Here is a 20,974-nt window from a genome sequence, read left to right as displayed (position 1 = left end):
GGTTTACACACTAGAATGACAGAGGGATGTCAAGGCTCACTTGTGCTATATATCTGTACCATTTAAACTTTTTATGAGAATGAATAAATGCATTATGCTATCAAAATCAAATTTAAAAGAATGAATCTTGGGACATCCCTGGTGGTCCAGTGGTTAAGACTCCTCACTCCCAATGCAGGGGGCCCAGGTTTGATACCTGGGCAGGGAACTAGATCCCACATGCTGCAACGAAGATCCCACATGCCACAACTAAGACCTGGTGCAGCCAAATAAATAAATAAATATTAAAAAAAAAAAAAAAAACTCAACAGGATTAACTTAAAAAAAAAATAAAAGAATGAATCTTGGGACTTCCCTGGCAGTCCAGTGGTTAAGACTCCGTGCTTCCACTGCAGGGGGCATGTGTTCCATCTCTGGTCAGGGAACTAAGATCCTGCATGCCCATGCTGCATGGTCAAAAAAAAAGAAAAAAAAATGAATGAATCTTAAAACTGCCCCCTGCCCCAAACACGCACACGTAAAATTGAATTAAACCGAGTGGCACTGATTGAAGGAGGGGTTGCTCAAGAGTTAAAATGAGATAATGTGGGGCTAAGTCTTTGCCTGACATGTAGGAGAAGCCCAGAGAAGGGTTCCCACTGTTATCATCTTTAGTACATGTCGCTTGGCTGAGTGAGCTGCTGGCAAGTGCTTTGCAGGAAGTGCTTTGTCAGATATAAAGTCCCACAGGAGGTGCTGAGTCATGGCTGATCATATGCCAGTCAATAGCCAAATCTCTTCCCTCAGGCCTCAGGGAACTGCCTGAGGTGGGTAGCTGGGGCTTCAAGAAACAAGACCTTTGCCCAGGCTGCCTGTCTGCCCACCAACTTCGGGACAGCTCCCTGGCACCAGCACCACTGACCAGAAGCCCGGGGCAGAGATGCTGTTCCCTGCCATTCATTGCCTGCACTGATTTCCAAGCTTCAGGTTCAGCAAGGCCAAAGGGCACTGGAGTTGCTCAGGCCCCAGCGTGGCCCTGGGCTGCTACTCTCAAACCTAGGGACCAGGGCCGATCAACTTCATGGACTTATGACTGGAGCAGTCACACTGGGTCCCAGGCTCAGAAGGACCTTGGGTTTGGTTTAATGCTCTGCTATCACTGTTCTTGGTAATTTTAAAACATGGAGCCCCACATTTTCTTTTTGCACTGGGCCTTGCAAATTATGCAGCTGGTCCCACTAGGGATCTTCTTGTTTGGACTTATTTCCTTAAAGTGGAAACCTCAGAACATCGAGTTTTGTGGTTTAACCCATGCAGTTAAAGAAAAACCTCATCTTTTATCAGAATAATATGCACTTGGGTTCCATTTAGTGAGTATTTATTGAGTTCCTACTAAGTGCAGGACATTGTGCCAGGAGGGAGAGAGATAGAGACAAAAAAGACATGGGGCCAGCTCTTAAGAAGCCCTGGGTCTAATATGGTAGAGACAATGTTGCCAGTGGAATAGAGATGGGAGTGAAATAGTAGTTACCCTAGCCTAGGGGTCAGGGATGGCTTCTTGGAGGAAGTGGTGGTTATGTGGTGCATTAAGGAATGAGTAGGAGTCAGCCCTATCTAAGGTGGTGGGAGGAAGGTATTCCTGGCAAACTTTGCAGTCTGAGCTCAGAGACATACATAACAGGGTGTGGAGACAATGCAAGATTTAAACACTCTATTTAGACACCACCTTCACTTGTAAACACAAACATAAATGAGTATTTATTAAAATAAATACACGTATCTTACAACACATAAAGACCAATATTTTACATACATAAAATACACATTACCTGGTGGGTTATCTCCACTATTAGATTCGGGAAAACAGCACCAGTTTTACTTTGATTTCCCTGTGACTCCAGTTCCTAGTAGATGTTTAGACAACCAGTCAGTCAGCAAATATTTATTGAGTGACTACTTTGTGCCAGGTACTATTTTAGGTGCTGGGAACTCAGCAGTGAACACAGACGAGTGTCTACTGTCAGGAAGCTGACATTCTCTGAGGAGTCAGTACACATTTTGGAATGAATGAAAGGAAAAAATTGAATGCTTTTATCCAGTCAGCAATAAATTTCCGAAGAGGAGTGAGAGGGCCATTTTTGAGTTTTAGTTGAACACAAAGAAATCTCTTTTCTGGGGACTTCCCTGGCGGTCCCCACTTCCATTGCAGAGGCATGGTTCAATGCCTGGTCGGGGAACTAGGATCCCACATGACGCTGCCTGCGGCCAAAAAAGAAAAAAAAAAAAAAAAAAAAAGAGAGAGAGAGAGATCTCTTACCTCTTAAATAGAATTCAAAACGGGCAAATAGTAGCAACCTCAAACGTGAGTCAGGCATACAAGAACTCAAACAGAGCCTTGGGTGTTAAGACTCACAGATACAGATTTATTTGTCTTTGGATGACACCCGTATATCAAAGTTCAGATGCTCATGCAAGATAAAATTTTATTTATTTATTATGTGTTTATGTATTTATTTTTGCTTCGCACAGTCATCACCCCCAGCATCCCGCTAAGCAGCCCTCGGCGTGTACATTTCGGTCAGATCCGATTTACACAAATTCGGTTTACGCAGGCCTGGGGCTGGCTGGTCCTCACCGGCCGCTGAGTCTAGGCGGAGGCGGGACGAACCATCTGTGTCCGCGGAGGGGGGTGGCGGGTCAGCTCCGCGCAGAGTCAGGGCCCAGACGGCTGGGATTCGGAAGCAGCCCAGCCTGGGGTCCCTTCACGCAGGGTGGCCGGGAAGGGGTGACTTTGCCAGGTTGCAGCTGGAGCTGGGGGCGGGGGGCGGCGCCGCTCGCAGGCTTCCATCCCTCCCCTCGGCGGTGGACTCGGCTGCAAAAACCGGGGGTCCCTATTTCCCGGACCGTTTCCCACGTAGGCAGCGGCTAGGAGGTATAGCCGACCTGGGGGACCCGGGCGGCGGGTGCGGGTAGGACCCGGGGGGGTCGGGCCCGAGGGGGCGGGGGTCGCGGGGTCCCGACCTCTCCCGGCCGGACCGCCCCCTTGGTCCTACCCGGCGCGCGCGGGGTCGTTCCGGGCAGGCACCCCCGGCCCCTTCACCGACTCTGCGCCTCTCACGGCCCTCAGACCTCTCCGGACTGCATTTCCGGCGCCCGGCCTCATGGCAGACAAGAAACTGGTGGTCGTGTTTGGAGCCACAGGTAAGCGAAACCCCAAACGGAGGCCCCGAGGCGCAGGACCCCTCACCAAGGCCAGCCCAGGGCAGGGGTCATGCCGGTCCGACCCCGCAGAGCCTGGGCTCCCGCCCCTCAGCTCCAGAAGACGTCCCCGGGGTCCTGGAGGGAGCGATGAGATGGCTGGGACCCCTGACTCAGGGTGGGGCCGTGGGGCAGGACCTGAGCGCTGATTCCCTTTTAATTTTTTTAAAAAATTACTTAGGGGGCTTCCCTGGTGGCGCAGTGGTTGAGAATCTGCCTGCCAATGCAGGGGACACGGGTTCGAGCCCTGGTCTGGGAAGATCCCACATGCCGCGGAGCAACTAGGCCCGTGAGCCACAGTTACTGAGCCTGCGCGTCTGGAGCCTGTGCTCCGCAAAAAGAGAGGCCGCGATAATGAGAGGTCCGCGCGCCGCGATGAAGAGTGGCACCCACTTGAGGCAACTAGAGAAAGCCCTCGCACAGAAACGAAGACCCAACAGAGCCATAAATAAATAAATAAATAAATAAGAATTGTATAACTTAAAAAAAATAAACAAACCAACAGATTTATAAAAAAAAAAAAATTACTTAGCTTTGAATAACAGGTGATTGCACATAATATCAAAATTAAGTCTCCCTCCCACCTCTGTCCCCGAAACCCCATCCATCACTGTTGTCAAGTTTCTTGAGTATCCTTCGGGACAAATTAGGTATATAAAGATACTGTTTTTTAAATGGGAGTGTTTTATTTTTACCCCACCTGTTTTTTTCTTTCCTGTATGTACTTTAAAAATATATAACAGCTTTATTGAGGTATAAATCACATACCATACACTTCACGTGTTTAAAGTGTTTAATTCACTGGTTTCTAGTATATTCACAGAGCTCTGTGACCCTCACCACAATCAGTTTTAGAACATTTCATCACCCCCCCAAAAAACCCATACCCACTAGCAGTCACTCCCCGTTTCCCCAGCCCCTGGAAACTGGCAGTCTATTGTCTAAAGATTTGCCCATTCTGGACATTTCATATAAATGAAATCATACAGTACATGGCCTTTTGTGTCTGGCTTCTTTCACTGAGCATCGTTTTCCAGGTTCATCCACATTGTAGCATGAATCTGTACTTCATTCCTTTTTATGGCTGAATAATATTCCATTATATGGCTATACCACATTGTGTTTATCCGTCATCCATTATGGACATTTGATTTGTTTCCACCTTTTGGTTATTGTGAATAATGCTGCTGTGAACCTTCACATACAAGTTGTTGTGTGGACATATGTTTTTAATTTTCTTGGGACTATACCTAGGAATGGAATTGCTGGATCATATGGTGACCGTGTTTAGCATTTTGAGGAACTGCCAGACTTTTTCAAAGTGACTGTACCACTTTACATTCCCACCAGTACTGTATGAGGGTAGTTGTAGTTCTTCAGGTTGCCTTTTCCACTCCAGGACACGTTGTGGTCACATAAGTCATGCATACAGATCTGCTACATTCTTTTTTTTTTTTTTGTAAATTTATTTTTATTTTTATTTATTTTTGGCTGCGTTGGGTCTTTGTTGCTGACTGCGGGCCTTCTCTAGTTGCAGCGAGAGGGGGCTACTCTTCGTTGCAGTGCGCAGGCTTCTCATTGCGGTGGCTTCTCTTGTTGCGGAGCATGGGCTCTAGGCACGCGGGCTTCAGTAGTTGTGGATCGCGGGCTCTAGAGCACAGGCTCAGTAGTTGTGGCGCATGGGCTTAGTTGCTCCGCGGCATGTGGGATCTTCCCGGACTAGGGCTCGAACCCGTGTCCCCTGCACTGGCAGGCAGATTCTTAGCCACTGCGCCACCAGGGAAGCCCTGCCACATTCTTTTTAATCACTTTTGTATGGATTTATCACTTATTTAGCCAAGTTCTTACCAAAGGACGTCTAGGTTGTCTATAAACTTCCACTATGGATAATAATACTGCAGCCAATGTTCTTTTTTTTTTTATTGGTAAGAAGTGGATTTATTTATTTGCAGCCAGTGTTCTTATACATATATTTATGGATGATTTTTATTTTCTTCCTTTTGATGATTTTAATAATTTTCTCTCTCTCTTTTTTTTTTTTTTTCTTTTTTGGCTGTGCCGCGGAGCTTGTGGGATCTTAGTTCCCCGACCAGGGATTGAACCCAGGCCCTCAACAGTGAGAGTGCAGAGCCCTAGCCACTGGACCACCAGGGAATTCCCCTCAGTCTTCTTTTTAAGGTATAGATGATACTTTATTTCTTAAGCTAAGTGGTAGGCTCATGGGTGTTAGTATCCCTTTTTTGTATGTGGTAAATATTTCATAATAGGGACTTCCCTGGTGATCCAGTGGCTAAGACTCCACGCTCCCAATGCAGAGGGCCTGGGTTCGATCCCTGGTCAGGGAACTAGATTCCACATGCATGCCGCAACTAAAGAACCCGCATGCTGCAACTAAGACCTGGCACAGCCAAAATAAATAAATATTAAAAAAATATTTCATAATACATTTTAAAATTTTTGTAAAAGGTGTGTGATGACTGCTAAAACATGGATGAACCTTGAAAACATAAGTGAGAGAAGCCAGACACAAAACACCACATGTTGTGTGACTCCATTTATGTGAAGTGTCCAAAATAGGGAAATCCGTAGAGACAGAGAGTAGATTAGTGGTTGCCAGGGGCTGAAGGGGAGGGGAAAATGGGGAGTGACTGCTGATGGGTACGGACTTTCTTTTTTGAGGTGATGAAAATGTTCTAAAATTGACTGCAATGATGGTTGCACACTCTGAATGTACTAAAAGCTGCTGCACTGTACACTTTATTTTTTTATTTTATTTTTTTTTAAGAATTTTTTTTTTTTTTAAATGGTTCTCTGTGCTTGAATTCCCTTAGCACAACTAATTAGACCACGGTGTGTGGAACTGTTTTATTTATTTATTTTATTTATTTATGGCTGTGTTGGGTCTTCGTTTCTGTGCGAGGGCTTTCTCTAGTTGCGGCAAGTGGGGGCCACTCTTCATCGCGGCGCGCGGACCTCTCACTATCGCGGCCTCTCTTGTTGCGGAGCACAGGCTCCAGACGCGCAGGCTCAGTAATTGTGGCTCACGGGCCCAGTTGCTCCGCGGCATGTGGGATCTTCCCAGACCAGGGCTCGAACCCGTGTCCCCTGCATTGGCAGGCAGACTCTCAACCACTGCGCCACCAGGGAAGCCCTGCACTGTACACTTTAAAAGGGTGAATGTGGGCTTCCCTGGTGGCACAGTGGTTAAGAATCTGCCAATGCAGGGGACACGGGTTCGAGCCCTGGTCCAGGAAAATCCCACATGCTGCGGAGCAACTAAGCCGGTGTGCCACAACTACTGAGCCTGCACCCTAGAGCCTGTGAGCCACAACTACTGAGCCTGTGTGCCACAACTACTGAAACCCACGCGCCTAGAGCCTGTGCTCTGCAACAAGAGAAGCACCGCAATGAGAAGCCCGTGCACTGCAACAAAGAGTAGCCCCCACTCGCCGCAACTAGAGAAAGCCTGCGTGTAGCAACGAAGACCCAACACAGCCAAAAATAAGTAAATAATTTGTTTTAAAATTGTATTTAAAAAAATAAAAAAAAAGGATGAATGTTACGGTAAGTGAATTCTATCTCAATGAAGCTATTAGTTAAAAGACTGTGAGGTAAAACAGTGGGAATCACAGGTGAAAAGTGCCAGGTGTGTTGCTGTGGTGGAGGATTCCCTGCAGGGCCTCACCCTTGGCAGGCTCCCAGGCTGGTCCCACCCTGCGGGTCTTTCTGACTCTCTGCAGGTGCCCAGGGGGGCTCAGTGGCCCGGACACTCCTGGAAGATGGGACATTCAGGGTCCGAGTGGTGACCCGGGACCCTGGGCAGAGGGCAGCGAAGGAGCTGAGGCTGCAAGGTGCAGAAGTAGTGGAGGGAGACCAGGATGATGAGGCCAGCATGGAGCTGGCCCTGATCGGGGCTCACGCCACCTTCATCGTGACCAACTACTGGGAGAACTGCAGCCAGGAGCAGGAGGTCAAGCAGGTAAGGGCAGGCGGGAGGGTGTGGGGAAGCCAGGGCAGGAGCAGGCCATCTTCAAAGGCGCTCCCAGGTCTCTGCTTGCCCTTGCGGGGCAGCTCCGACTTGCCAGAGAGGGGCTGACCCCTGCCTGACCACTGACACTGCAGGCCTTTCCCCTCCTCTTCTATGCAGCCCTCCTAGACTTTGATGAGGGCAAAAGGTGGCCGCTTCCTCATCCGATGACGTTTTTTAGACATCATTCATGTACCGTACTGTTCACCCTTTTGTTTTTAAAGCTTTTATTACTATTTTTAAAATATTTATTTATTTTTGGCTGTGTCAGGTCTTAGTTGCGGCACACGGCATCTTTTGTTGCAGCACGTGGGCTTCTCTCTAATTCTGGTTCACCAGCTCAGTAGTTGAGGCACAGGCTTAGTTGCCCCACGACATGTGGGATCTTAGTTCCCCAACCAGGCATCGAACCCGCGTCCCCTGCATTGGAAGGCTCATTCTTAACCACTGGACCACCAAGGAAGTCCCTGTTCCCCCTTTTAAAGTGTACAATTCAGTGGTTTTTAACATTCACAAAGTTGTGCAGCCATTATCACTACCTAATTCCAGAACATTTCACCACCCCAAAAGAAACACCATACCTGGTAGTGGTCACTCCCCATTCCTCCCTTCCTCAGCCCCAGGCAACCACAATCTGCTTTGTGTCATCCAGTGACTCTTTACACTTTCTAAAAAACTCTATTGACCCATAATTTTCTTAAAATCAAATGTAGGGACTTCCCTGCTGGTGCAGTGGTTAAGAATCTGCCTGCCAATGCAGGGAACGTGGGTTTGATCCCTGGGCCAGGAAGACCCCACATGCCACAGAGCAACTAAGCCCGTGCACCACAACGACTGAGCCTGCGCTCTAGAGCCCGCAAGCACAACTACTGAGCCCGCATGCCACAACTACTGAAGCCCGTGCACCTAGAGCCCGTGCTCCGCAACAAGAGGAGCCACCGCAATGAGAAGCCTGTGCACCGCAACAAAGAGTAGCCCCCGCTCTCCGCAACTAGAGAAAGCCCACACACAGCAGCGAAGACCCAGTGCAGCCAAAAATAAATAAATAAATAAATAAAAAGTAAACTTTTTAATTGTACAATTTAATGAAATTTGAAAATAAATATACCCATGTAACTACCATTCTAATCAAAATATAATACATCTTCATCATTCCAAAAAGTCCTCGATGTCCCCTTTCAGATGTTTTCTGTTTCTCTTTATTCTGTTTTCCACCCAGCTTCTCTCTGGTTGGGTGGTTATTGAGCCCAGGTGGTGGGGGGAGGGATGTGAGACAAACATGCATCTTTTTAAAGTCTCTTGGAAGGTGGGGACACTTGCGGTGGGCCTGTCACGTAGCAGGCACTCAGGTATTTGTGGAAGGTATGACTGGTGCCACAGCAAAGGCACTGGGCTGAGACCCGTGCCTGTCGGCTTTCAGTCTTGCCTCGTCCACAGCTCCCCACCGTTGCGGCTGTGGACGTGACTTCCCTGCACTGGTCTGTCTTTCCTCCCGTGTACAATAAAGGGAGACTGGACCGGACCACTGGTCTCCAAACTTGTTTTTAGCCCTGAGCCTTTCTTCAGTTGCAGTCTTACATGGAAGCCCATCTCAGAGAGCGGACAGAGACAGCTTTTCTGGTTCACGCAGATCTCGTCAACCTGACCTCCTGAGCCATAACAAATGACCCCAAGCCAGGTGGCTTAAAACAACAGGAATTTATTCTCTCCCCATTCTGGAGGCCAGGAGTCCAACAGCAAGGTGTTGGCCCTGCCCTGTCTGGAGGCTCCAAGGGAGGTTCCAATTCTTGCCTCTTCCAGCGCCCAGTGGTACCAGCTCTCCGTGAGGCCACATCACTCCGGGCTCTGCTTCTGTTTACACAAGGCCTCTCCTCTTTGTGTCTCCTCTTCCATCTCTCATAAGGACACTCGTCATTGGGTTGAGGGCCCATGAGGGTAATCCAGGATGATCTCGTCTCAAGTTCCTTAACAAAAATATCTGCAGAGATCTTTTTCCAAATGATGTGACATTCACAAGTTCTGGGGTTTGGGACGTGGACATATATTTTGGGAGGCCACCATCCAGCGCCCTACACAGCCTTGTGCAGCAGGTCGTGTTTCTGTCCCCATTTAACCGACAAGGCCAAAACAGACCCCTTGTCCTGGATGGCACAGCTGGTCCAGAACCCAGGTGGTGTGTGTTGTGTGCTTAACTGCTGAGCCGTAGCACTTCCCTAGGGGATGGTTGGGGCTCTCCCAGGAAGACGGCCCAGCACGGGGACAAGATGCTCTCTGAGAGCAGGCAGAGGCGGGAAGCCTCTGTGCGCACCCTCCCAGGTGGCACATGGTGGGCCGCAGTCCAGCACACTGGAAGGTGGAACGACCCAGATGATCTAGAGAAGGGGCGCTAAGGCTATGCGGGTGGTGGGAAGCTTATAATCCCGTGGCAGAGCGTGTGGCGCCATGTGAGCCGCACACGGAAGAGGGAGCCTTATAAGAGGGCTCTTGGCACCGGGCACAGTGGCCTCTGGGGTGGGAGAGCCAGTGCCGTGATGGGGACACACATCCTCCCTCTGAGCTTTGTGGTTTCTCCTTCCCTGCCCACCAGGGAAAGCTGCTGGCCGATCTGGCCAAGCGCCTGGGACTGCACTACGTGGTCTACAGTGGCCTGGAGAACATCAAGAAGCTGACAGCAGGGAGACTGGCAGCGGGACACTTTGACGGCAAAGGGGAGGTAGAGGAATATTTCCGGGACATTGGTGTCCCCATGACCAGCGTGCGGCTGCCCTGCTATTTCGAGAACCTCCTCTCCTTCTTCCTGCCCCAGAAAGCCCCAGATGGAAAGAGCTACTTGCTGAGTGAGTGCCCTCCCTGCTTCCTCGGGCGTCTCCTCTCACCGTGTGGAGCCATGGTGGCCCACTGGGCTTGTCCTCAGAGGGCTCTGGGTCCAAGCTCTGGCTCGCTCACGTTAGGCTGTGACTGCGAGCAACGCGTGTGACCATGCTGGGCCTCTGCGTCCTGTCCCATGAGATGGGCATGACTCGGACTTCCCCGGGGCCATGGGAAAATCTGCCGAGCCTGGGGATGCAGTGCTTTGTCTGTCGGAGAGCTTTACGGAGAGTGTGTGCTTATCGTTACTGCTTCACAAATAAGGAGAGGATTTGGAAGGCGAGGTCCAATTGTGGATTTCCTGAAGTAGGAAAGCACTTTCTTCTCAACATCTGTTTGCAAATCTGTAAACAGCCTGGAGGGAACCACGTACGACCTGTGTCCTGCTGGCGGGGCAGTGGGTTAATGCAGGTGGCTCAGCAGGCGGAGCAGGAGGGGTCTGAGCCCTCCCAGCCCCTCACCTCTGCGTGAACGCCGCTCACCCTCGCTTGGGTCCTGCCTGCTGGTGAGCAGTCTCGTCCTTGTGTTGGCGCACCGGTATCTCCCTTTACAGTTTGCAAAAGCTGTAATTAGAGATTCACCTGTGTTCCATCTGTAAGTTGGAACAGGCTCCACCCCCGCAGGCTCCCCGGGCCGTCTGAATGGGCAGCCACGGAAATTTTATAGGGCAGGGCCCGAGGGCTCCAGGTGCCTCATCAGGACACAGCTCTGCCTCTCCATCCCCAAGACCATACCTCGGCAGGTGGAGTCACTCGTTAATTTAACATGTTTATCAGCACCCGTCATGCTGCTCTGGGGTCAGCCCTGGCCTCAGCTGACCGAGCATTCCTGCCGGTGGAGCTGGCGTTTGGAGCACCCCCCACCACAGGCATCCCTATCAGAGATTCAGGTTTGACGAAGTGTACGGGGGCCTGAACGCTGGGAGCTCCCGTTCTCAGAGGTGCCTATCAAAGCCCCTTCCTCTCCTTCCCCTTGTTCCCGTCTCAGGCCTGAGGGGCGGCAGGCCCAGGGTTCTCCCCGCCTCGGGAAGGGCACAGCCGGGCTCCCAGGGTTTGAATGGCCTGCCGGGTGGCAGAGCTCGATCGTGTCCCATTTCCTGACTCATTTCTCTTGCTGGCACCATGGGTGTCTGCCTCGTGCCAGGTGCTGGCCTGTGCACACATCCAGTCGACTGGCCGGTGGGGACTGACCCCTCAGAGATGCATGCCAGCATGTCCCTCTCTCCCTCCCAGGCTTGCCCATGGGTGACGTGCCCATGGACGGCATGTCTGTGTCCGACCTGGGCCCCGTGGTGCTCAGCCTGCTGAAGATGCCTGAAGACTACATCGGCCGGAACATCGGGCTCAGCACCTGCAGGCACACGGTGGAGGAGTACGCCGCCTTGCTCTCCAGGCACACCAGGAAGACCGTGCGAGATGCCAAGGTGGAGGGCCCAGGCTGGGACTTGGCAGCCGTGGTCAGAGGGGCTTTGCGGGTAGAAGGGAAGGGGCATCTAGAGCTGCCCCAGCGCTCTGAGCAACGTAAAGCCAAATTCATTCTCACTGTGAACGTTTATGTCGTGCTGTTCTTAGGAGCCAGGTGTGGCCGCTGAGTGAAACTTCTGGTTTTGTCAGTTGATCAAATGGCAAGGAAGGGTTCCAGGAAGAGGGGACAGTAGGGGCCAAAGCAAGGAGGGAAAACGCAGGGTGTCTTGGGCTTCTCTCGGGGAGGGGAAGGAGGCCGGAGTAGGCCCCCATCCTGGTCTCCCCATGCCTACTCTGTCTTCCTGTCCAGACCCCCAGGTGCCTTGTTCCTTGTTTCTCATTATGAAAATCTGGGCTACTCCAAGTCATTAAATGACAAAAACCACCTGTAGAGCGCCCCCCAGACCCAAGCAGAGCAATGATGGGGGAAAGGCCACGGCAGGACGCATTTTGGGCCAGTCAGACCTTGGACTCAGATCTTGCTCCCAGCCCTTAACACCCACCCCTGTGTGACTGGAGGCCCAGCCCCTGACCCCTCTCTGCCTCAGTTTCCTCATCTGTAAAGTGGGTGTATGGAGAGTATCCCCCTCCTCGGGCTGCTGTGAGGATTGAATGGAACAATTGCTGTAAACGCTCCCTTGGCACAATGAATGCACTAGAAAGCATGCACTAAATGGTTGCGTATTACTCTCTAAACAAAGAAAGCCTGAGGCAGTCATGGAGGATTTGGAAGCTGAGGAGTTAAGATTCAGTTTGGTCAGGAAAGGGGAACAACTTTGGTTTTTTGAGCAAGAAGTGACATAAGCATAGTTCTGATTTGGAAAGGACTGAGTTTTCATCTCGTGATCTTGGAAGAACAGGATTTAAATTGCCCTAGAACAGTGGTTTTTGACGTTTCATCTTTATAATAGACTGGTTTTCAGGTGAACTTAGTGGGGACCAGGGTAGGAACTGAGGTGTCAACAGCGTGGTCAGGGTGCTGCAGATGCCGATCGACCCTTAGAGACTCCCCTCTGCTTCCAGATAAGCCCCGAGGACTACGAGAAGCTTGGCTTCCCCGGCGCCCAGGACCTGGCCAACATGTTCCGTTTCTATGCCCTGAAACCCGACCGCAACATCGAACTGAGCCTGAGGCTCAACCCCAAGGCCAGGACGCTGGACCAGTGGCTGGAGCAGCACAAAGGGGACTTCGCAGGACTGTGACCCTGCCCACCTCTCAGCCCCATCTGGGGGGACAGGAGGTGCAGTCACAGTGATCCTTTCTCGTGTTACAAGAAAGTTTATTTTTTAAATAAAGGCCATTGTTCTCACAGATGGCTTCCAAAAGAAAAGTGGTTTGTTTCAGGGACTGGGGTTCGGGTGGCAGCTGCCTGAGGACATGAAAGTTCCAACAGGGAGCATAAAGTGGTGGGGGGCCCAGTCAAGTTGGGGGTGCTGAGAGGACCCCACCCCCACCCCCACCAGCCAGGAGCAATGTTTGACACCCCTGCACACACACCGTTCCTCTCCAGAACGTGAGTGCAGCCACCCACGTGTTCCTTCTTTGAGTTTTAGGGCAGGAAGACCGGCCCCTTCTCCCTCTCTCTTTTCCTGCCTCCTGGGCCCCCGGGTGCAGAGGCCTCAAGATGTGGGTGATCGCAAAACAGGCTGGAAAGAAACCCTTGAAGGAACGTGGCAGTTCTGTGGACCCCAGGTCATATAAGACTTGGACACTGCTGAGAAAAGGTGACGCCACCCACAGCAAAGGCTGGGAAGGGAAACCAGGGAAATAACTACCCAGCCCTGCTTGGCGGGTTGAGCTCCCCAGGCATTTGGACGGTTTCCGTCTCCCGCTCGCTTTAGAGAAGAGAAATGAAGGCCCAGAGGACACATCCGGCGGGCTGACCAGTGTCTCCATGGACTTGTGAAACCTCCACCAGCGTCTGTACTACCCCGCCTCAGCCTCAGGACCCGCAGAGGCATTGAAAGGGGAGCAGGTCAGCCAAACTCATTCGATCCGTTCATTAACTGAGTCATTGAAAAAGCACTTCTTTGACAACCTACCAGTGTAAGCTGGGCCCTAAATACAATGTTCACCAGAAAAGTATGCGCCCTGCCTTGAGCCTGGTTTAGCAGGAGAGCCAGATACAAATCTGCAGAATGACTGCAGACTGACATAGGGCTGCAGAGAGCAGGCGGAACGAGGAACACTGGAGGAGGGGCCCACTTTAGTGTGACAGGGACAGCTTGCCGTCTGAGGGGAGCAGCCTCCCAGGCAGGGTAGGAGGAAAAGGACGTGATGACATGGGCTTCCAAGCCCACCCGTATCAGCAAGAGAACATGAGAGGTCATCTGTGTCCAGCCCTGTGATGCCCAAGTCCCCCAGGCCCCTGCGTGGGAAACTCACCTGCTGGGGCTGCGACTCACCGTGCCGAGATACTGGAGCAGCCCTTGGTCAGTACCAAGCCTGGGGAGAGCCTGCTGTGCCAGGTCCAGGTCCAGGTCCAGGTCCAGGTCCAGGTCCAGGGCGAACTGCAGGGAGCTGATGCCAGGCTCCAGCCGCTCCTCATCCACAAGCAGCAGGCCATGGACACGTCGCCAAGCCTCTCGGGTCTGTTTGCTCACCCGGTGCCCCCTGGCCAGGCTGTTGTGAAGGCAACGTGAGTGCATTTGTGCGAAGCAGTGTCTGACTCCCCTGGGCCCACATGGTCAGGCCTGGCGAGCCTCCAGTGCCTTCCCTTGTCCATGCTCCAAACATTTCAGCAAATGCTCACACCATCTACCTCGCCTCTTGATCCCCAGAGGCTCAGGGACCTGGAGATACTCTTTTGTATTTTTAAATAGCTCACCTCATGCTCCAGCCCCACCTCTGGCTGCAAAGTTGTCTGGAGACACGTCTCAGGATCCAGCTGTGGGAATAAACCAAATCCAGTCCAGGCCTTGAGTGGGGCTTGATTCTACAGATGTTGCCCCGCCACCTTCTGACCATCTGAGGGAAGGACGCCTCAGTACAGCAATGAAGATGTCTCGCTAGAAAGAAAATCCACTTTTCCCTTTCAAAGTCTAGGCTTCTGCTTTCAGAAGACAGGCCAGGAGTGAGACTTCGGTTGGCTTCTCCAGGAAGAAAACCTAAGCTATCATGAGAGAAACCATCTAGCTCCCCACCGCCACACCCCGGGGTCTAGGATCCTTCCAGGCCCATACTGAGTCCACAGCAGGCGCTTGACAAACTTCTGTTCAATGAAGGACAAGTTTGGAAATTGGTAGGAAGTCACTGAGCCCCTTTCTCACCCAACAGGTATTCCCAGCCTCTTCACCCAACCCAGCAAGTGCCCTCACACCTCAACCTGCTCAGCCCAGAACCCAGAGTGGGGCAGAGCTATGTGCTCGGGGCCCACTCCAGCCATGACAGCACTTGGGCTTTTGTGAGACAGCCCAGACTAACACTGCAACACAAAAAAATACCTTAATATTCCTCTGAAAATAATGGAGGAAAAAAAAATCTAGTGAGGGAGGTGGTGACGTGTAGGGACCTAAGTAGGCCACACTGCACGTCTCTCAAATCGCAGGCTCCCAAAGAAAAAGCTACATGCCGAACCCTAGAACATTCGTCAGATCAGCACCCTCCCCACTCTGGGATCTGGGCTGGAGAGGGTGAGCGCCTGTCAGAGCGCCACCCGTCCCTTGGCGCACATGACTCCAAGGACTAGGACAGCCACCTCTAGCCGCCCCAGGAAGGCCAGCAGAGATGTGGGGTGGCCTGACTGGCAGGTGACCACCAGTAACCCCCTGCTGGGCCACCTGCTGAAAGCTGTCTGAACTCTTTCAAAGAAGAAATGACGACAATTTAGGTTTTAAATATCTCTTTGCGGTAGATAATCTTATTTACATTGATACAGAATCATTTTACATTCCTAGAGCAAACACTAGTAGATGCTTTATTTTAGTAAATTATGAAGGAAAGCAAAAAGGGAACTAATCAGAAGTGTTCTCCATTAACCTGTCTTACCACAGCTGGGGGATCTGGAAACACAATGGAACCCACACATCCTACGAGCCAAGGCTGGGGAAACAGTGTTTTGCTTTGGCTGGATGGTGGAGAGCCTTCAACTGCTGAGACTGTGCTCTCCTTTTCTGAACAAACATTTATCAGGAAAAGACGATGATTCTTAGCACTGAATAATTTAAACACACTTCTGAAAACAGAGGTCAACTGTGAGTGGTGAGAACCAAGGCCCTGGCAGGCAGCAGGGCAGGGCTCCGGGTTAAGAGGCCGTTAGTCGGCCCCAGGCCACGGCTGGCTGTGGTCCAGCAGAAGGGCAGGAGCTCCACTCACACCCGGCTTAGAACAACAGAACTCAACCGTCAGGGGACAAGGGGCCACCCCAAGTGGGGTGGGAGGAAGGACTATCCATCCTGACAGAGATCATGGCCCATGTGATCAAGAGTAGCATCTCCAGGGACTGTCTTCATATGTGTCACCCTGGGCCCCCAAGGCCCCCATGTTCCAGCTGCTTGGTACCTTTTGGAATTAAAACAAACTCTAGCAGGGGATGCCCCTGCTGAGGGGTGGATGACACCAGTGGGGCGTGCATGCCCCAGGTTCCTGGAAAAGACAACCCTGTCAGGAAAGACTCATTCTGGAACCTCCAGAGGTTTGCTGAGAGGGAAATTAATCACTTCACAACTCGGTGCAGCTTAAGGCTTCATTTTTAAGCTGTAAGCATGGCCTTTAATTCTTTAACCACATTTGATTCCAAATCAGAGTTTTAGCTCTGCAAGAAATGTCCAGCTGTCTGACTCTGCCAGAGCCAGAAGAGGCCAAGTTACCTACTCATGGATAGGAAACTACCAGCCCTTAGACCTGCCATGCCTCACTGCCCAGGGGCTGTCCACCATGACCCTTTCATGGAGAGGTGCACTGTCACATGATTTTGCTGTTTCCAAGGTGGTCCAGAGGGCCTCTGCAGGCAGGGGCTCGGTGCTGCTGTGTGGAATCCTCCTGCATCTGAGATGCCCTGGCCACAAGGAGGGGCTGCTGCTCCCGGCCTAGTTTCCAGTGGACCGTTTTCCTGAGCCAAGACACAAACAGTTACGTTTCACTGGCATCGCAGGAAGAACACGCCCTGTTGGTGAGCTTCTGTCATCCCTGGCAAGGAGCTGCACCAGGAGCCTCAGCCACCAGGGACCAGCACAAGTAAGAAGTGAGTCCCGAGACACCACAGTGAGCAAGCAGGACTCCTGGCAGTGCCCCCCACCCCAGCCCTAACCAAGGTTGACACCTCCCCGCGCCTCCCAGGCAGGACAGGGCGGGGATTGGGGAGATCTGAGTTCTAGGCCTGGCTCTGCTATGACTTGCCCTCTGTGACCGTGGGCAACCTGGTCCTCACCACGGCAGGACGCAGAGCCCCCAGGAGCTGGTGGAAGGAGGGCTGGGAGGCAGCAACCTCTCCAGAAGTGGAGCCGCAGAAGCGGCTACTATCTGTGGTTCGGCCCTGCACTACCGGCTGACTCCCCACGAGCTGAGGCTTGGCTCTGAGGGTAGCCAGACACACCACGCCTGAGACTGGAACCTCTTCAACTCTGGGTGTGGGGGGACGATACTGGTTAAAGTGACAGAAAACAGGGATTAGTTCACAGAAGGGAACGAAAAGGGGAGGAACCTCAGGGGTTTTCCTACCTCGGCTAGGATATCAGGAAGTAAACATTTTCTTAAGTTTGGAAAGGAATCCCTCCTTGTCCTCCCCAGCCTCAGGCCTAGCCTTGCCTCCTGCGGAGCTATCCACGGTGCTGCCACCTGGGCACAAACAGCAGAGAGAACTGGGGTCAAGGGCGCACACCTCCATGTGTCCCATCCCAGGCCCCGCCTGGCCACCCAGGGCTCGCCACTCAAGGAGCCACCAAGCGCCACCCGGAGAGGAGAGGGGGCTGCACCCCGGTTGGCCGGGGCTGCCCCGCCTGTCAGATGACTCAGCACTTCAGAGCATATCAACTGCTCGAGTCACTGGCCCTCGAGAGGAAGATAAGAAATAGAAAGGGACAAAAAGGAGCTGTCTCTACCTTAACAACCATAATAGAAATAGAGCCAAGTGCCAGATGTCTTCTGGGCCAGGCCACACAGCATCCACATTAGCTCATTCAATCCTCAGGCTAACCTTACAAGTAAATGCCACAGATGAAAAAACCAAAAACCAGAGGCACAAAGGGGTTAGGTGGCATGCCCAAGGTCACAGAGCCGGTAAGCAGGCAGGAGGCCCGAGATGAGACCCAAGCAGTCAGACGCCAAAGTCCAGGCTCTCGCTCACCGGCTCTGAGAAGTGAAGAACATGCACCAAGACCAACTGACCAGTTTCCACAGCCCGTCGGTGCACACAAACCGTCTCCGGGACACCTGGGGATCCCAGGACATGCGCACTTCTCATCTATGACAACGGCAGCCGAGGACCCTGTGTGTCACTGGGCAAGCACCTGGCTCCAAATGCTCCAGATAAAGGGAAGCTGATCTGCTGTTTCTTGAGGGCCCACTGAGAGCAATTCTGCTGCACAAACACATCGTTTTAAAGACCTGCCAACCACGAGGCAGAGGGCCAACTTGTTATGAGCTGGACTGTAGTCAATATTTTTCATTGTGCTAGGAGAATTAGCACATCTCAACATGCTAGAAGATGTACATCAAGTACAGCGCATAGAGGGTACAAAATGGTCACGTCCCCAAGATCTCAGTCTAAGACGCCTTTGTTGGTGAGAGGCCCAAAGCTCTGGGCAACAGGCCCCCAGCAGGGGTGGGGCAGGTTGTCCTGGGTACAGCCCCCCAGGCCGTCCTCTGGACCTGACGTGCTCTCCTAAGTCAGGAATGTCCTCAGAGAGACAGCGGTGGCCCCAAACAAGAATGTGCTGACAGAGGTCTGAGCAACCACAAAAGCCCGATGCCCAGGGCTCCCCAGGTGAGGACCCGGGCACTGCACAATCACGGCGGCAGGCCCCTGCGAGAGGCATCCATGGCCACAGGTTACAAGGCCAGGTGTGCCCTCCTTCAGTCCTTCACGTCCCCTTTTCTTACATAAAGACTTAAGTAACAAAAAAGGACTCTCCTAACACAAAGGAATCCACAAACCAGAAATTTCCTGGGCCTCCTTGGACAAGGCAAGGCAAGGCAAAAGTATTGATTGAATTTTGTTATGTCCTTGGTGAGGGGACGGCAAGTCTGTGTGTGTGTGCACGTGTGTGTGTGTCTCACACACTATGAGTTACTGCTGCTGATGGAGCTTTTAACATGTGCCAGGTATCATGCCAAATGCTTTATCCACATGATCTCATTTAATCACAGAAGAACCCTATGAAGTAGATGCTACTATTACCCCCAATTTATAGATGAGGCAACTGAGGCTCAGAAGCGAAGAAATTTGCCTAAGGCTTTATAGCTAAAAATGGCAGAGCTGGGACTTGAATCATCTGATAGCAGAACCCAAGCTCTTAACTATTAGTCACAATGGGGCACAGAAACACTCAGTGACCACCATCACCCCCACCCCCACTCTGCTGTCCCTGCAGTCATGCCCCGGGGCCACAGCGTTTGGCCAAAGTCTGGGAGAGCCAGAATAAATACCTAGTTAGCGGGTTAATGATTCAAAACCGAAAAATAAAACAACAGAACACAGACACATCTGGAAATTCTCATCCCCTGCCACCAGAACACATTCTTATCTCTATTTTAAATGTGGGCTCCTTCAGGAATAAGGCTTACTGACAGGGACATCAAAGGATTTAAACACTGAATTTAAAATTCTGAACTGAAAGTCAGGGATAAACTGTGGGCCTCTGCACACGGATGACGCAGTCTATACCTACATCGCTTTTCTGGCCTAGGGGAGGAGGGACGTGTCCTTACAGGATGTCCTGAGCACTCAGGTGCCTTCTGGTCTCATTACAGGATACAAGCTGGCACATGATTCCTGCACTTAGGATAAACAGGAAATGCCCATGATCCCTCCAGCTGCACAGGCACTGCATGAGCGTTTCCAGTCCGCACCTTCAGGAGGTGACCAGAGCGGAGGGGCTGGCTCAGCCAACCTCAGGCAGAGGTCGGACCCGAGGCACAGGACTCCTCTATCAGACCACACGCAGCTTGGCCGAGCAGGGGTTACGTTTCCATCCCTCAGAAGGAAAATGAATTCAAATAAACTCAGCTAACAGGCACTGTGCACGTGCAGGGGATTCAAAGAGGACATGCTCCCGGCCTACAGGCAGCGATTCCCAGTCAAAAGTGTTTGATGGCTCTTTACAAAGTGAAGAATAACCAGGTAACATTCATTCTGGGAATGTGTACCACTTTTCTCCACAGTCACAAACCCCTAGTGTTATAAGCAAGGTCTAACACTTATTTGGAGGTTCGGTGCTTGCCCTGTCCTCCCCGCTCACACTGTAAGCTGGATGGGGCAGGGACCCTGTCTCTCTGTGCATTGCTTCTTATCACATGGCAAATGCTCAATGACCATCTGTGTGAAGAAACAGAAGCCAACAGGACTCCAGGATGACTTCTGAGGACTGGACCCACCCTACAGGTAGAGATGCGGGTCTACACTCACAGCCTGACTCCCTGAGCCGTCTACACGCACAGACTGAGCCAGTGGAGCACCCCTCGTTCCACTAAAATGTCTTTTCCCTCATCTTCCTCTTGCCTCCACACTGCCTAGATAAAGGGGCTCTACAGTCAACTGTCAGCTTGTCAGAGAACAGAACGCAGCGGGATCCCCAAATAACGAGCTGTGGAACAGGCTCCTACACGACAGCTAAGTGTACGTACGTGGGTTGTCACAGGAATTAATGATGATCCAGAAACACAAACAATGAGCCACACTGTCTCTAAACCCAAAAGGCCACGTGGTAAGCTCAGAGCACCCCAGACCCCCGAGAGCACTAAGGGTCCCAAGTTCACTACGGTCTTCTGCTTCACAGACTGGGAATGAAGCCAGGGTCAGACATTAAGGTTTTCAGCAGGGGCTTTAGGGAACAAAAGTAAACAAGGGATACTAAACCCACCAACAACTTTAGGTCAGTTTCCTACATAATTATAACTATTCCAAATGCCTTCCCGTAATGAAAGCAGACACCCAGGAATCCGTTTGTATCTGCAGTGACAGTCTCCGATGACTATCTCACTTCTAGAGGCTATTAAGAAGTGACACTTTAGCCCAAGAACCACTGATGACTGCAAGCAACTGCTTCTAGTAAAACTTTAATAAAAGAGATTCAGGCTCTACTTAAATAAATAGGAGTCACCTTAGGGAAGCTGACAGGAGGGGAATTTTGTACACTGGTGTGTTTTCACGCGTGGACTGCAAAGGTAACTTTCTTCACAGTGTAACAAGAGGCTTAACCACACCCAGGTAGCAGACTGACT

General features: G+C 51.5%; 2 protein-coding genes across 4 annotated transcripts in view; one reads left to right on the top strand and one right to left on the bottom strand.

Moving 5' to 3' along the window:
* Positions 1-2,715: 2,715 nt before the first annotated feature.
* NMRAL1 (NmrA like redox sensor 1) lies at positions 2,716-12,907 on the top strand. 2 transcript variants are annotated; one of them, XM_068524099.1, is made up of 6 exons: positions 2,716-2,911; positions 3,107-3,180; positions 6,978-7,216; positions 9,852-10,101; positions 11,365-11,555; positions 12,619-12,907. In XM_068524099.1, exons 2-6 carry the CDS (start codon positions 3,141-3,143, stop codon positions 12,796-12,798), a joined length of 900 nt encoding a protein of 299 aa, XP_068380200.1. In that variant the 5' UTR covers positions 2,716-2,911; positions 3,107-3,140; the 3' UTR covers positions 12,799-12,907. The 2 variants fall into 2 exon arrangements, with proteins under 2 accessions (XP_068380200.1, XP_068380201.1); XM_068524100.1 differs by lacking the exon at positions 2,716-2,911 and adding an exon at positions 2,930-2,948.
* Positions 12,908-15,420: 2,513 nt separating this feature from the next.
* DNAJA3 (DnaJ heat shock protein family (Hsp40) member A3) overlaps positions 15,421-20,974 on the bottom strand; it is a 32,323-nt gene continuing 26,769 nt past the window's right edge. Inside the window, exons 11-12 of one of the 2 annotated variants that reach the window (XM_068566176.1) lie at positions 17,255-17,371; positions 15,421-16,646 (exon numbers count right to left, since the gene is read on the bottom strand). In XM_068566176.1, the coding sequence (XP_068422277.1) occupies positions 17,268-17,371 (104 nt within the window). In that variant the 3' untranslated portion in view covers positions 15,421-16,646; positions 17,255-17,267. The remainder of the gene's footprint in view (positions 16,647-17,254; positions 17,372-20,974) is intronic. The other variant, XM_068566177.1, reaches the window with a different exon arrangement.

This window comes from Eschrichtius robustus, chromosome 16 (assembly GCF_028021215.1).
Source record: "Eschrichtius robustus isolate mEscRob2 chromosome 16, mEscRob2.pri, whole genome shotgun sequence".
NCBI classification, from domain to species: domain Eukaryota; kingdom Metazoa; phylum Chordata; class Mammalia; order Artiodactyla; family Eschrichtiidae; genus Eschrichtius; species Eschrichtius robustus.
The sequence above is the reverse complement of the archived record's forward strand: the minus strand, read 5'-3'. Positions and strand labels throughout refer to the sequence as shown.